Below are 15346 nucleotides of genomic sequence, written 5' to 3'. Positions count from 1 at the left end.
ACTTATGACTACAGTATAAAACTCATTTACTGTAAACATCACAAAATGCTAACTATTAATAAACTTTCTAAATAAAAGTGTTAAGTCATATAATATATTACATTTATTTAAATAATTTTCAAATATATGTAGTATGCACATGTTTTATGTTTTAAAAATGCCTGATCTGCAACGTGTCTTAATGTTAGGTTTGAAATAGCCAGTTCACTTTTGATAAAGTATGGGTTTAGTCAATTGTCCTTATTATTGTTTAAGTAACAAAAATACATGTTATAGAAAACTATGCTGAAGTAGTGTAGTGTTTTGTTTTTACTTTGAAATGCCAATATATTTAAAATTAGTTTATTTAGGTCTCAGAGACAGCAAACTCTTTGGGTTTTTTCCTGCAGGACCCCTCTATGTCATAATACAGAAATAAAGACTAGATTTTTAGCTGATGGAAACTGGTTTTGTTCAATTGTAAAAAAATATAGAAGTTGTTTAAATAGATTTAAATCACAGCATGCAGAGTGGCGTCCTAAAAAGTGGTATGAATATTCTAATTTACTGACCTTCTTGCGATTAAATTAATTTTCAGCTGATTCAACAGGAACTCATTCCCTCTATACTACCTATAAAGATTATGAATTAATGTTTCATGTATCAACAATGCTTCCCTACATGCCCAGTAACAGGCAACAGGTATGTCTCTTTGGCTTTTCATTTTATTTTACATTATAAATGTTTGACATTGAGTGCTGGGGTTTTTTATTAGTTTTGGTTGAAAACGGAATTGTTTTAAAATAAATATGATTCAATTATATTTATTCTCTTGAAATAGTGTAAGATGTTAGAAATCTTGTAAGATTTTTATTCTGTATAATTCAGGAACTTATCCCATGTACCCTATTTCATTGTATTATTAAAAGGCAATATTGCCTCTCGTGAATATGTTATTTTTGGTTTAGACTGAATTCACATCTTCTGTATGTTTTAAACATTGAATGGAATGAATCTTGAAAATAGTCTTATGGTTAAAATATGCATGTAATAAGATTTTTAAAACTATTCCACTTAACCCTTGTATTACAGATCTTGAAATGTTTATTAACATGTGAGCTTAGTAATAGTTTTAAATGTATCCTTTGAGGTGTCTGGGAAAACAGAAAATTGCAATGTATTTGTCTTATTTCTAGAGAATTCCCTTTGCTCATACAATAATTCAGAATGCCTTCAAAGCATTAAGGATGGCTAAAAACCAGCACAGCATCCAAAGTGTGCAGTGCACCAGTAAGGTTACTCTGTCTTGCCTGTCTAAGATATTTCTTGTGACTTAATTAAAATGTACAAGCACATTTGGTATAATATATCAGTATTAATGCCTAACAGAAAAGCACTAGAATTGCTCACAGATCAGACTGATGGTAGTTTGTAACTTTCTGTGCTACTACTCTATGTTCTTCCAGGTATGCAGAAGTAAGTGTTGATTTACTTTGCAGTTAGTTTTGGGATATTCTCACCTTGCCATGCAAGTTACAATCATCTCAGCCATTGTGGAACGTTGTCATGAAATAAGGATGCTGTCTCACTTTGGTTTTGAATAGCTCACAAAAGATGCTTACTGATTGATTGTTGAACCATATGGGAGTTGTATCTTTCATGTCTGTCCTATCAATAGGTCTTGTGGGAGCAGAAAGAGATGTGTCAAGGCAACAAGAAAAAGATAAGGGATATCAGAAGGGATAAATAAAAATAACAATGGAAGGAAGTATATCATGTTATGTGTTTGAAATAATCTATGCATAGAGCTCTGTACAGTTGAAAAGCTGTTTCAAGTGAACAGCTAAGACATTACACTTAGTACTTAGATGTGGTTTAAAGAAACTAAGTTAGGAATCAAAAGACAAACTTTTCACCATATGAATAACACAAAGTTTAGATGACTCACTTCCTAAAATGTGTGGCTTTTAGGAGACAGAATGTTCATCAGACACTCAACTGTGACATAGCTAGTAATCAAGGGATTGGATCTTCATTACTGATTTCAGATTGTTCTGCTTCTCTAAACTTTCAGTTGCGTCTTATTACCAAACAGGGTTAATTTAGTAAACGCACTAGGAATTGTTCTGTCTGTAATCAGTCTAACAATCTTTGACTGGAAATGCACGTAAATAGGGAAAACTGTACCCTACTAAGACGATATAGTACACTGAATGAGCTTGCCTTAAAAGAAAAAAATTAATATTTTTGTAGCAAATCACAGGCACTGACAGTAAATATGGCCTTACTTGGAGTTTAGTACTTTTGTTGTCTTTCGTGAATTTTCCTTGTTTGTGAGAACAAAGGATATCCTCTTGCCATGATCCACTTATTTTCATAGTTTTTTGCTGTTTGTCTGTCAGCTTCACTGCTGTGTTGCTCAGCCACCCCCTGTTACTGTCCTTTCACTTCTTCCTGTGCCTTCCTTTCATTCTTATAATTTCCTTATATGTCTTTCTTTATAGTCAGGTGCTGATTCTTGTGTACAGAAAAATCTTTCAGTTTTAACTCCATGGTTTTCTCTAGCAACAAGCTCTTCTTTCCACAGTGTTTTAGTAAGTTCTCATCATTGTCCCTTTAAAAGGTTCAATATTTAGCAGAAGCACTGTATTGTTATTCATTGTTTTCTTGGGATCAAAATAATGTGGCAGTTTTCCAAGTTCAAGCAGTATGCCTATCTGAAGACACACCACATTATTTTTCAGGTGATGAGATCTATCAGTGTTTGCACAGCATGTACACTGTCTTAATGAAATGTGACAAGTGCACCCAAATTACTAGAATTTAGCCAGCCTTAATGTGCAAAACAGATTTATAATAACTGTTTATTTTTTTTCTCTTACTGTTTAGCTCCAATATACATAATGAAGTCTCTTCAGGGTTTGGCTCACTGCATACCCAAGTAAGGGGAAATTAGAGATCACAGTAAATTTCCTGTTAGGTTATGTTAGGATTGAAGCCCCCATTCAATAGTTATTTTCTACTAGCATATTATGAATGTACTGGCTGAGGTTGTTGCATCCTTTCCCCATGTCCCTTGTTTGCTAATGACTGGGCAAGGTATTCAGTCCCTCCTAATCCACGATGGTGACCTTCAGTGAGCAAGCACTGAGCATTGCTTGTGCTCCGAATACCTGTGAGCCAAAAATAGGCCGCACCAGAACTGTTTGTTGCTTCTTCCAGGATATAACTACGCCCTGCTTGGTCCCTGATCAGGACATCCCTCTAGTTTTAGAACCAGCAGGAGATCCAAAGAGCAAGGTAATTTTTATTTTGGCTGCAACGTAGGCTGGGAATTTTCAAGTCAGCTGCTCCTTCCCTAGGACGGAGAAGACAACCAGCCCTGGTATGGCCAGTTCCTTTTCCTTTACTGGCCTTTTCTTCAAAGCAGTTCAGAGCTTTCCCCTTTAAACTTTACCTTTGCTATGTCCCTTTCCAAATCATTCCCTTGCAAGTTTCCCACTCACACATTTGCAGTCTGCTTGTCTTCACGTGGTCAGACCCGATTAATCCAAATCTGTTCAAATAATCAATTTTCACCTGGTTTTATGAAAACTTGAAAATTAAACAGATATGCAATAATGAAATAAGCTTGTTGCGTTTAACTACTGTTAAAATAGTTAGGTAACAAAACCTGTGGTTATACCAAACTGAGTTGATCAGAGCTGTTGAAAGAGCTTTTGCCATTCATTTCTGGTTTTGGTACTGGCTAAGAAAACAAACTGAAAATAAAACTTTTGAAACCACTTATTTTAGAAATGTGCTAAAATAAGTTTGGAGATTTTCTTATTTGACTCTTAACACTTCATAATTTAATTGAATGAAGAGTATATTTCACTGCTATTTCAACAAGAATTCCTTGTTGTTTTGCAGTTTGACAAAGCAATTAATCCTACTGAAGTGGGTAGATTTTTAAGGCCGAGCACAAGCTGTTAATATGTAAAGTTTTAAGACAGTTTTTTCCTTCAGAGATGCATATCTGAAAATTAAGAATTGAGTCACTAAAATCTGAGAATAAATATAATAACTATCATTCAGTGCAAATAACTTTAATCTAATGGATTCTGCTTTTCTAACGTATTTTCCTGACTGGAGTCCCCTTTTTGTGTCTTATATTCTTACATAACACTTCACTGATTTCCTTTTGGCTGCCTATCATACTTGATTAGGTTTATTTTCAAATTCTAACATGACAATGATGGCTCCTTTACTGCAAGTAATTCTCTGTAATCTCTGCACCCAGTTGAGAGTTCCTGTCAACATCAATGCTCAACACTGGCATGAGATTCTTTAGAGTATGTTAGAAAGGCAGATTAAAAAAAAATAATTTTACAACATCCAAAAACCCCCAAACCTGAGCAGACCTCAAAATGGGAGAGGAAGGGGAAACTGAGAACCTGAAAAGACCACCCAAACAACCTCGGAAGCAAAAGTTGGGAGAAAAATCCAGGCTATAGAATGGAAACTAGAAAAGGGTTTCTTATAGATCATTTTGCTGAGTTCCAGTTTCCTTCAATTCCTTTTTCATTTTCAGTATGCTGTCCTTATCTCCCATTTCCCAGGGAGGTATGTGTTCCCTCCTTCTTCTCCATTCAATACTTTATTCTTTTCCTGTTCCTTTATCCTATCCAGAGCACTTCTTTCCATGTTCCAGATCACCCTAATTTAATTCTCCCCACTTTAGAAGTTCTTTGCATTATGCTCCTCTGTGCACAGCCACAACTGTGCTTTGCCTTTTGCATTGTGTTGAAGTTGACTGACCACTTGTGCATGACAGCTATTTATAAGTGTTACACTGGTTTTATTTTATACTGAAGAAGTCACTAAGATCTCTACAGTCTTGGTAAGGTTCTTAAAAATAATGACCTGTCTTCCTATTTCTTTTTTTGTGCCTTGTAGAGGTTTCCACTCTTGAAAAATATCCTAGGGGTAGGATATGGGCACTGTCATACTTTTTAAAAGTCTTAGCTAGTAAAATTTCAAACGTTTCTAAAACTTACCTTCAATTAAGTGAATGCTGTTCTTGCTTATGCTATGTATGATGGCAAGCAGAACCTCCTAGATGGGTCTACAAAAGCAGAAAATATTCTTGCAAGCAGTGATTACCTTGAAAAATAAATATACCTTTAAAGAGGATTGCATCTTCATTTTTATAATTTACTCCATGGAAATGTATAGGCATGAACCACTGTAGCAAGAGCAAGTAATTGGGCAGTGGTACAACAAGGGCAGAAATTAATCACCTTGTACCTCATCCTTGGAAGGTTGCTTACAAATTTACCTGAGTTGTAAATTCCAACCTGTGTGATAGTAATAACTTCTAAACGTTAACTTGTGCTGCCCTACTATGATCTAATTGTGTGGCTCACTAGATGAGCAAATTAAAGAATATCTGACACACTTAGTTCTGTGATCAATTCCTCCAAGTGTACTTCTGTGTGCAACAGTCTGTGCATCTTAAATGGCTCAAATAATCATTTTAGTCTTAAAAACCTGAGAACTTGACTGAGCCACACAACAAATATTGTTTTCTGTTCTTATGTCTGTTTTCAAGTTTCATAAGAAGTCTTATCTCTTTATCTGTATGTGGGATTTTGGTTATGTTTAAAATAATATAGATGTACTTAGTGCTTTAAAATTGTGGCTTTGGCCCTTCTGCCTACCTTCAGAATATCAGCCTTTATGTTATTTTGAGGGTTATAATGAAAGGGTTATGGATTCTAGGCTTTAGCATGTGCAACTTTGCTTTTTGTTGTTGGTAGCTGAAATACTAACATTTAGTGGAACTGGAAAAATGCAACAAAATACTCTTATTAGAAAGATTCTTTTCCATGAAATCACCTTCACAGAGAAATTTTTACTTGCTCTGTCATTAAGTTTCCAAGTAAATTTATTCTTAAATCCTGTTTGGTTACACATGAGCTAAGGTACAGCTGTAAGTGTCTTTATACTATTAGTTGACGATGCAAGATCTTTTGCAGACTTTGGGTAAATATTTTAAATGTAGCACCTAGTAGACTGCTTTTTTTTGTTAATATACAAAATTTGAAAGTTACAATATTCTTCCATGAAGAAAGTGAGCATCATTTTGCAGTGTTATTTTGTTGGGTTTTTTGGGGAGAAAGAATAGTAGTCCCTTATTGCTAGATATGTTTTGTAATTTTTATTAAATTTTAGCCTATAACAAGGATTTAGTATTTTAAATTAGTTCTTAAATATATTTTGATGATAAAAGCTACCAATTACAAGAACAAATTTTTAATTTAAGAGCTTCTAATAGCTGTTGTTTCTCCATGAGTCTTGGTTCTGTTCCTCAAGTATGCAGTTGTTAACATTTGTGATGGATGTTCATGATATTTTTTTCTAAATTAAGATCATAATATTAAGGACAATATTTAATAGTGTTATGACATGGAAAAGGAAGTTTTATTGAGACATAGAAGCAATATTATATTTTTAATATAGAGACAAATATTACACTGTAAAGAGGGAATGGATGTACAGTTTTCTGGATAGTGAGAAATGTCAAGTGATGCAATGCTTTTTTATTACTGAAGTGCTGCATTAGTAAGAATAAGAGAAACACATTTTTCTTATAGAGTAAAATATAAATGAGCAGAAACTATGGATAACTAGTGTGGGGATGTGAGAAAATTCATTAGCATTTTTGTGAACTTAGCCTGATTTCCTTTCCCTATATTTTTGCAGTTCTGACATCCTTTACATGTTGTTCTCCATGATGCAATAAAAGTTACTTCTGAAAAATTATGCTTTATTTTTATTGGTTTGGCTTGGTTTTTTTTTTCCCTAAGCTGATGAATTTATGATTTTTTAAATTTATTTTTTAATAACTAATTTTTCAATGCATGTTTCTTGTCTAGCTGCTAAGGAAAAGGCATATAGGAAATGACATAGTTACCATTGTCTTCCAAGAACCAGGAGCACTTCCTTTTACTCCAAAAAATATTCGTTCCCACTTTCAACATGTATTTGTCATTGTCAAAGTGCATAATCCATGCACTGAAAATGTGTGTTATAGGTGAGTAGAGCCTTTTAAGTTTGTTACTTAGACTACAATGCAACTCTGTTTTCTGGATGTTTTGTATTTCTTATGGCTATTATGTTCTCAATTTTAAAATTTCTGCTGCACTTCCTGTGAATTTGAAACCCCAGTGTGTCCCTTGCACACATATAGAGATATGGCGCACAATTTGTAGACTCAAAGGGGCATGTGCAGAATTCCATGTTGCTGATTTATGGCCACAGAATGGGGATATAACAAGTTAGTGAAAATAAGATTTGCAGACCCACCAATAGAAATTAATTTAGAATTTGTATTGCATGTTTCCTTTTTTTAAAGAAAATGATTTAAAGCATTTCAGAAGGTCCTTTAACCTGTATGAATCCCTGAGTATGACAATATGATGAGTCATAGCTTTTAAGCACATAAACAAAGACTTTTGGAGAATGGAAAAAACCCATAAATTTCAGATTCTTTTAACTGTTTAAAATAATTTAAGTTACTGCATCATGAATTTTAGCAAGGTATCCAAGGTGGAAATCACATTTGTGAATGGATTGGCAATTGTGCAAGTAGTGATAAAGGCATGAAGTATAATTACAGAGCTATATTTATAAATGTTATTTATTCATTGTTTAGAATTAAATTAAATTACATCATGAGGGTGGGTCATGTTACTGTCTTTTAGCAGTCTACTAGAACTTAAACTATCTTTTAGGACTTGATTTCATTTCAGTAACTGCTTTGTGTTGATTAATACATGACATTTCCTGAATTATACTTTTCTTACTATTAAACTATCTGTCATCCCAAATTTGACTATATTTCAGTCAAGGAAATAGTAGTAGTACCTACTGTGTGCAGTATTTTGAAATTATTTTTCAGTTGAAATACATTATGTTTGTATCAATCCATTAGAGGTGCAATTGTATCAATTAGGAAAAATTCCTATTTTTTCTTACATTTGGATGTGAACTGTCTAGATCAAGAATTGTGTTTTCCAATTTTATGAGCATAGAGTAGGCAGCTTAAACAGGTGGAGAATGCTTCATTATAGTCACATTTGACACCAATGTTTTTTCATTGAATTCAAACTTCATTGTAGAAGAGGATCTGAGGATAAAAATTATTTTCTGTTTCTGTTTTTACATTGCTTAGTTTTAAGATGATGCAACTGAGTGACAGCTGAAATGACAGATTTACATAAAAATAATTTTTAAAAATACTTCTCTCCTTTATTTCTCACAATTCATTTTAATATTTATTACATTCCTGAAAGGAGATGTTGACACCCTAAGAAGTTATCTTCTATATTTTTTGTTTTAGCAAGATACCTCCATAATGTCCTTTATATCTTTAAAAGAAGAAAGCCATTCTAAAACTGACAATCAGTTTTCTTTGATGTGTCTGAAATGTCTGCAAATTGGCATGTCAAAGCTGTACTTAGTTCTGTAAATGGATTGCAGAGATCACAGTTCTGCTTATCATGTGATTTTTTTTTTTTAGGGAATTAATTGTTTTGTTCATTGTTTTTTCCTTCTATTTCCAGTGTTGGTGTTTCACGATCAAAAGATGTTCCCTCATTTGGTCCACCCATTCCCAAAGGAGTAACTTTCCCCAAGTCTGCAGTCTTTAGGGACTTCCTTTTAGCCAAAGTTATTAATGCTGAAAATGCAGCACATAAGTCGGAAAAATTTCGAGCCATGGCCACAAGGACACGTCAAGAATACTTGAAAGATCTGGCAGAAAACTTTGTGACCACAGCTACAGTGGATACTTCAGCCAAGTTCAGCTTTATTACTTTAGGGGCAAAAAAGAAGGAAAAAGTGAAACCAAGGAAAGATGCACATCTATTCAGTGTTGGAGCGATTATGTGGAATGTGATTGCCCGAGATTTTGGCCAGTCTGCTGACATTGAATGTCTCCTCGGGATTTCCAATGAGTTTATCATGTTGATTGAAAAGGAATCAAAAAATGTTGTGTTTAACTGCTCCTGCAGAGATGTTATTGGATGGACATCTGGATTAATGAGCATCAAAATATTTTATGAAAGAGGAGAATGTATTCTTCTGTCTGCAGCAGATAATTGTACTGAAGACATCAGAGAGATTGTTCAAAGACTTGAAGTAAGTACAGTTTCTAAACTGGAATTCCACTTTTTTTATGAATAGTTATTTGTCTACATCTCCTCTGAGATATAATTAAAAATGTTCTGTGTTTATAGTTCAGGAGTGGTTTTGGTCTTCAGAGAGCATTACAAATAGTAATCTTCACAACAGCATGGGAGATAAATGTTATCAACCTGTTTTTCAGGGGTAAGGTTTTCGATACCATTAAGCTAATAACTTGCCCAAGGCCATGGGTGGTTCCAGTGTTGAAATCAGGACTGAAAAGCTTTTGCCACCTCTTACTGTAGCCTGTTCTCAAATCACACCCTTGTAGGTAGAAGTACAATTAATTAAAAAAATTTATAAAATCTTAGTATGTAAAATATACTTTTTGTAATAACCTGTGAGAATATTAGCAGAGAATTTTATGTAAGTGGTTCTGCTGATTTGTTCCTCTGTACTGAGAAAGTGCAGGAAGTAAAGAAAACTACACCAACTAATGCCACTTTTAACAGCTGACTGGAGATAAAGTTTTTCAGACACTTGATGACCATGTCAGTACTACTGTACTGTAGCTATTTCAGTCAATCCAAATGAAATGACAATAACTCCAAGGTAAATGTGCTGATGCATCTAGCGGTTGCACTTCACTCTTTGATCTTAATTTAAGTGATTTAGATGGTCTTAGGGGTTTCTTCTGTTGGAAGGCTCGGCACTGAAAAGAATTCAGTCTGCTTACAGATTTCACACTGGAATAGTTGGATTGCAGCTGATGATTTAGGGCCTCTCTAGTACTGCAGTCTCATTTAGCATTGCTTAATATCATGCTCTAAATAATAACTTTCTTCCAAAGTACAATTGCTATTTCAAGAGCTGAATGTCTTTAGACTCTTCTTGCCACTATTATATTATCCTTTTCAATTGATGTCTTCAGTTTCACTTTCCTTAGACAGGTATTTCCCTTCTAGAAAATAGTGCTCCCATTAGGTCTTGTTAACCAAGCAGTATAAATTTCTTAACGCAAGCGAAAAACAAGATTTAAAGTTCTAGTGAAAAGTTCTGCTGTCATCAGTGACTTTTTTTTTTTGCTATTTTGCATTTACTCAGTTTTGCAAAGCCTGGAGATAACCCATGTTCCTAAAGACAGATCTTTAAGATTTGGTTATTAAAACCACAAAATGAAATGTTTGTCTATGTTTACTTTACTTCTTCCTCTTTGTTATGGCCAGATATGGGGTTAAATAATGACAAATTGATTTTAAGCCTCAAATTTAACATCAGCTCTTACTAAGTTTACCTGAATATTAACTTCAAGTGTCTATTCCATGAACTCTGCCTGCCTTTTCTTCCCCTGCTACCTATCCAACTTTCATACTAAATAAGAGTTAACTATCAATACTTGTTTTAAAACATTTTTTGTCCATGTTTCTTGCCTCATCTTTTTCTCATTTTCTCCTGCTTCTTCCTCTCTTTTGAAAGCTGCCTTTTGATGTTATTTCCTGGTTGATTTATCACATTAAATGCTTTCTACAGTCCTTAAATATATTTGGTAGAGAACCGTTAGAACCACTAAAAAGTATTTAAAACTCTGATGCCACACTTCATGTGCAAACTTTAAAAACCTTTCAAGTGACTCAAAACACAGATGAGGTTAACAGCCATATGTGCCAGCAGATGCTAAACATGAAAGCTCAAATTGTGATGTAATATCAATCTTCAGTGACCAGATGATTAACCCTTTTCAGTCATGAGTTAAAGCATTTCTTAGAACTAGTGAGTAGAACATTGTAATTGCTAAATGAGATTGCCAAAGAAATAACTAGACTTTATTGCTTGGATTTAAATCATGCCGGTAAAAAGGACAACTGAATATCCAGATTAAGAAAAGGTGCAAAAAGCTGGCTGAGACCATGATTTTAGTTTGAACTGAAACAGTCAGTCTAGGACTGAAAAAAGAGCTGTAACTTCTCAGTCTAGACAAATCTGTATTTGTGGGGGAGAAGATCTAGTTATAGAGAATAGAAAAAGCAGCAAGCTATAGATTGACTTGGAGGGTTGTGTTGCTTCATCTTCTTCATGGCACTTACAGGATCTCTGTCTTTTATCTGTTTTAAGTGCTTTCAGAGAAGCCAGCTCTTATTTCATTTGTGGCCACAAGATCAGTGAAGCTGCAACCAAGTCAGCAGAATGCTGTGTTTTGAAGTGGAGCGGCACTATGTTTAATGTGACATTACTATGTAATATGCAGTGTTACCTTTTAGGGAATATACACTTGGGGAGGACTAGATCTCCTGGAATACTTCCCATTGGGAATAGATGAGTCTTTGGCAGGAATCTTTATCTTTTTTACCTTTTAACTTTTGAATATTTAACTAACTTGAAGAAGAGATTTTGAATGCTCTCAGTTGGAGAAATCCATATACTTTGGCTGGTGCATTCATTTTGCAGTAGTCTATAATTGTGGCACAATGATAAAGAGGTGTCAGTCCCCAAAAAAGAATATTATGTAGTTTAATAAGGATAAAATTCCATCCCTCAGCTGGGCTCCTGCCTGTAATAGCATGTTCGTCTTTTCACTGCATGACTAAATTTATATTTTCAAAACTTGTGATGGAAGCATAGCTGATGAAGAGCTGAAAATTTCATTTTCACTTATCTGGGTTACAAATTATGGAAGTTTTTTTTCTTACTGAAATTTAGTTGTAAGAGAGCTAGGTTAACAGTATGTTAAAGTTTCCAGTATGCTATGTAGTTCTAATACTATATGCAGAGTTATAAGCACAATAGAAAGTTCTACTTTAAAAGGAAAGTTTCTAAACTACACTAAAACCTCAGAGCTGACAAATGACAAAGGAAATAGCTGTTTTGTTTTTGTTATGAAAACTCAGAACCTGACTTGGTAAACAAAGCCTCCTCAGTGCATTTTTGACATCTCAATAATGAGTTTCACATTTTAACTTTGAAATCCTACATCTTCAGAAATAACTGGAAAGATTATGAATCAGAATTTCCAATCAATAATACTCAGAATATCTGATCCTTGCAATATCTCCAATATTTCACAGTTCCCAGAAGATTATCCCTTAATGAATGAGGGCTAATTGTATTTACTTACCTCACAGGTTAAAAGCATGAGCATACACCAGATCAGCAAAGTTAAAATAACTCATGGGTTTGTGGCACTTTGTTCTTTGATAATGTTTCATAGTGGTTAAGCTTTTGTTCTAATTGAACTAATAAAGCTAAATACAATCTGGTTTCATGACACTGACAAAAGGCAAGGCTGGGGTAACTCTCAAACTTCCTTGTAATGCAGGCTAGAATTTTGTCTTCTGAGTGTGGCGCAGTATCCCAGCTTACAGGCTGTTGTATGATTATGATTTACATGGCAAAACTGGTGAGAACTTGTTTCACAGCATATAGAAATGAGGCTGCTTAGCAAAATCTGAATTTGAAGGATTTTGGCTGCTCTGTATAATTACAGTTACTTTTCACTGAATATGAGGAAAGTAATTTTTTTCATTTCTAAGTTTCCCAGTGACATGGAAACTCTCATCCCATTTTAGTGATATCCTCATCTGGAGATAACAGTAGTTAGGAATCTGCCTATGAAGCAAAATAAATTAATATTTTCTTCATTGCTATGTTCTCAAGGAAAACAAGCCGCTAGAACTGAGGCACTTCACTCAATTTGACCCATGTTATATCTCAGGTTTAATACTGTTTAATGCTGAATATAAAATGTCTGCACACCTGCAGTCAGCCAAAAAAGAACGAAGTAATTGGCAGGCCACATTTTTCTTGCTTTGTGTTTTGAAACTAAACCACCTGTAAAGTTTTTGGTAGGATATAAATGGCATTGTGTTAACATTAGACAAGGGGGAAGAACTTGACATGGGTCAGGCTGCCTGCCCTGGAGATGGAAGATTTTTAGCATTGTGAAACATGTCATTGACTTTGTTTTATGCAGAAACCTTCATTCAAACATAATGTTAAGATAATTTAATATTAGTATATTAAAGATAGGCAATATCAAGCCATACATAACTTTATAATGTTTGTGTGCCTTGACAATGGTGTAACAATCTGGTGCTTCCTCAGATAGTGACCAGAGGATGCGAAACCACGGAAATGACCCTGAGGAGAAATGGGCTGGGCCAGCTGGGATTCCACGTGAACTTTGAAGGGATAGTGGCAGACGTGGAGCCCTTTGGATTTGCATGGAAAGCAGGCCTGCGGCAGGGGAGCCGCCTGGTCGAGATCTGTAAAGTAGCTGTGGCAACTCTGACCCACGAGCAAATGATCGACCTCTTGCGCACGTCGGTGACAGTAAAAGTGGTCATTATTCAACCACATGAGGATGGAGCGCCCAGAAGGTAACAGTTCTCAGTGAGCAGCAGTTCTCAGTAACATTTGTGTCTGTCTGGGTTTTTTTTCCTCTGCTCCTGCTTAAACGATGACTCTTCTATTGAAGGCCTTCAGTAAATGGGTATTGTCCATCATGTTGCATGATAATATTGTCAAGGCTCTTAAAGCAATCTTTTCCCCAAAACCCATATTGACTTTTATAGAAGTTAAAATAAGATCTTACAAGAGATTTACTTTATATGACTTTAAAAGGGTAGCAAGTAAATTTTGGTGTATGCTGACTGAGCCATCCTGGAAGCTGATGTTACTTCTTTCCTTCCACAGGAGAGCTTTATGTTTTAATGCTGAATTTAAAAATGTAGAATCCTTTTCGTGAAATTGCACTTTGTCCATCTTTGAGATTTTTCCAATTCCTGACTATTGGAAAGATTTGGGTTGTTTTGGGGTTTTTTTCTGTTATGTTGAAATTTAATGAAAATAGTGAATTAGTAGGTTCTGGACGTACATGGTACCAAGTCTTAGACTTTTCCTCACTTTCCACAGATATGTAATTTATTCAGATTAAATGGTGAATTACATCAATGATTTTGTCATTTAAAGCAGCAAAATCTTATTGCAACATGAAATACATGCTCATGCCTAGGGAAAGTCTATAATAGCAATCATTACAGTCACTGTACCAGTATTTTCAGGGATTAAATGCATTTTTCTGTCATCAGTATTCCTTTTTTGGTGACAAAAAGGAATACTCTGTTTTTTAATATCATGAGGCAGAGAAGTAGGAATAAATTGAAACTTTGTAACAGTGTGACTATATTTCTCACACACCTTTTCTAGTCAGTGTTAATTTGGCTCATTCTAAATGAGAACTGTACCAGAGTAAATTTAATTACTTGTCTTCTTTTAGCAGGCCAACTTTAAATCTCCTGTTGATTTTTAATTCTACAGAAAAAACATTAGATGTGTTGCTTTTGGCAAGAGAGCAAGCAATAAAATTTTACGTAGCGTGCAGCACTGTGAAGTCGATGCCAGCTGTATACGAATGCTGCTTAATTGGTGGCAATTCTCCAAGTAGTCATTGGCCTGATGTATGACACACAAGGGCTGTCCCCTGCCTCAACCTGCATGGTGATGCCTCCCTTTCTGAACATAATGCCTGTGAATGTAGAATACCACCGTTTTGCTTAGTTGGGTAGAAATTTGCAATTAAGCCTCTCTTTGCTTAGCTTTGCTATTCTCACCATCTGCTTCTGGGTATGAATTTTCACTGACTTGTTTGGTATACATTTCCAAGCTGTTTACAGAATATGAGCCTAATGAGCTGATCCTTTTCTATTGAAGGTAAAAATGTGTATTTTATAGGCCCTGATAGAAAAATACGTACTGTATGAACTGTTTATATTGTCTTTGATATAAATCTTCTTCTAGAGATAAAATGTTTAAATCCCAGATCAGTGTGGTACATAGCACCCAAGTGAATGTGTAGGAGGAGTTTGAACTGAGTGTTACCACACTGAGAAAAATCTGCAAAAGCTGCTCCTCTTTATAATTTTTACCATCTTTAAAATAGTGACGAATTACTAAGAGAAATGAATTTTTTAACACTATGTGTCTATTCTAAATTTTTTTAAAAAACATGTTTAAGTTCTTTTTTAGCTTCACCTTTCTAGTATATATATATGAAAGAAATGTCTCTTTCTCTCAAATATCAATTTCCCACAGAAAACTGTTCATTTTCACTTGTATATCCCCAAAAATATGATTAGTGATTTCGACTGTCCAGTCTCTGCAGCGTTTTGAGCTTGCCTTTTTGCAATGTTTATAATCTAAA

General features: G+C 34.7%; 1 protein-coding gene across 4 annotated transcripts in view; it reads left to right on the top strand.

Annotated features, from left to right (window-relative positions):
• SIPA1L2 (signal induced proliferation associated 1 like 2) overlaps nucleotides 1-15346 on the top strand; it is a 124080-nt gene that overhangs the window by 68905 nt on the left and 39829 nt on the right. For all 4 annotated transcript variants that reach the window (XM_066546766.1, XM_066546765.1, XM_066546764.1 and 1 more), the window contains exons 7-10: nucleotides 578-681; nucleotides 6900-7057; nucleotides 8589-9165; nucleotides 13249-13523. In XM_066546766.1, the coding sequence (XP_066402863.1) occupies nucleotides 578-681; nucleotides 6900-7057; nucleotides 8589-9165; nucleotides 13249-13523 (1114 nt within the window). The remainder of the gene's footprint in view (nucleotides 1-577; nucleotides 682-6899; nucleotides 7058-8588; nucleotides 9166-13248; nucleotides 13524-15346) is intronic.

This window comes from Molothrus aeneus, chromosome 3, assembly GCF_037042795.1.
Source record: "Molothrus aeneus isolate 106 chromosome 3, BPBGC_Maene_1.0, whole genome shotgun sequence".
Classification (NCBI taxonomy): Eukaryota; Metazoa; Chordata; class Aves; order Passeriformes; family Icteridae; genus Molothrus; species Molothrus aeneus.
The sequence above is the reverse complement of the archived record's forward strand: the minus strand, read 5'-3'. Positions and strand labels throughout refer to the sequence as shown.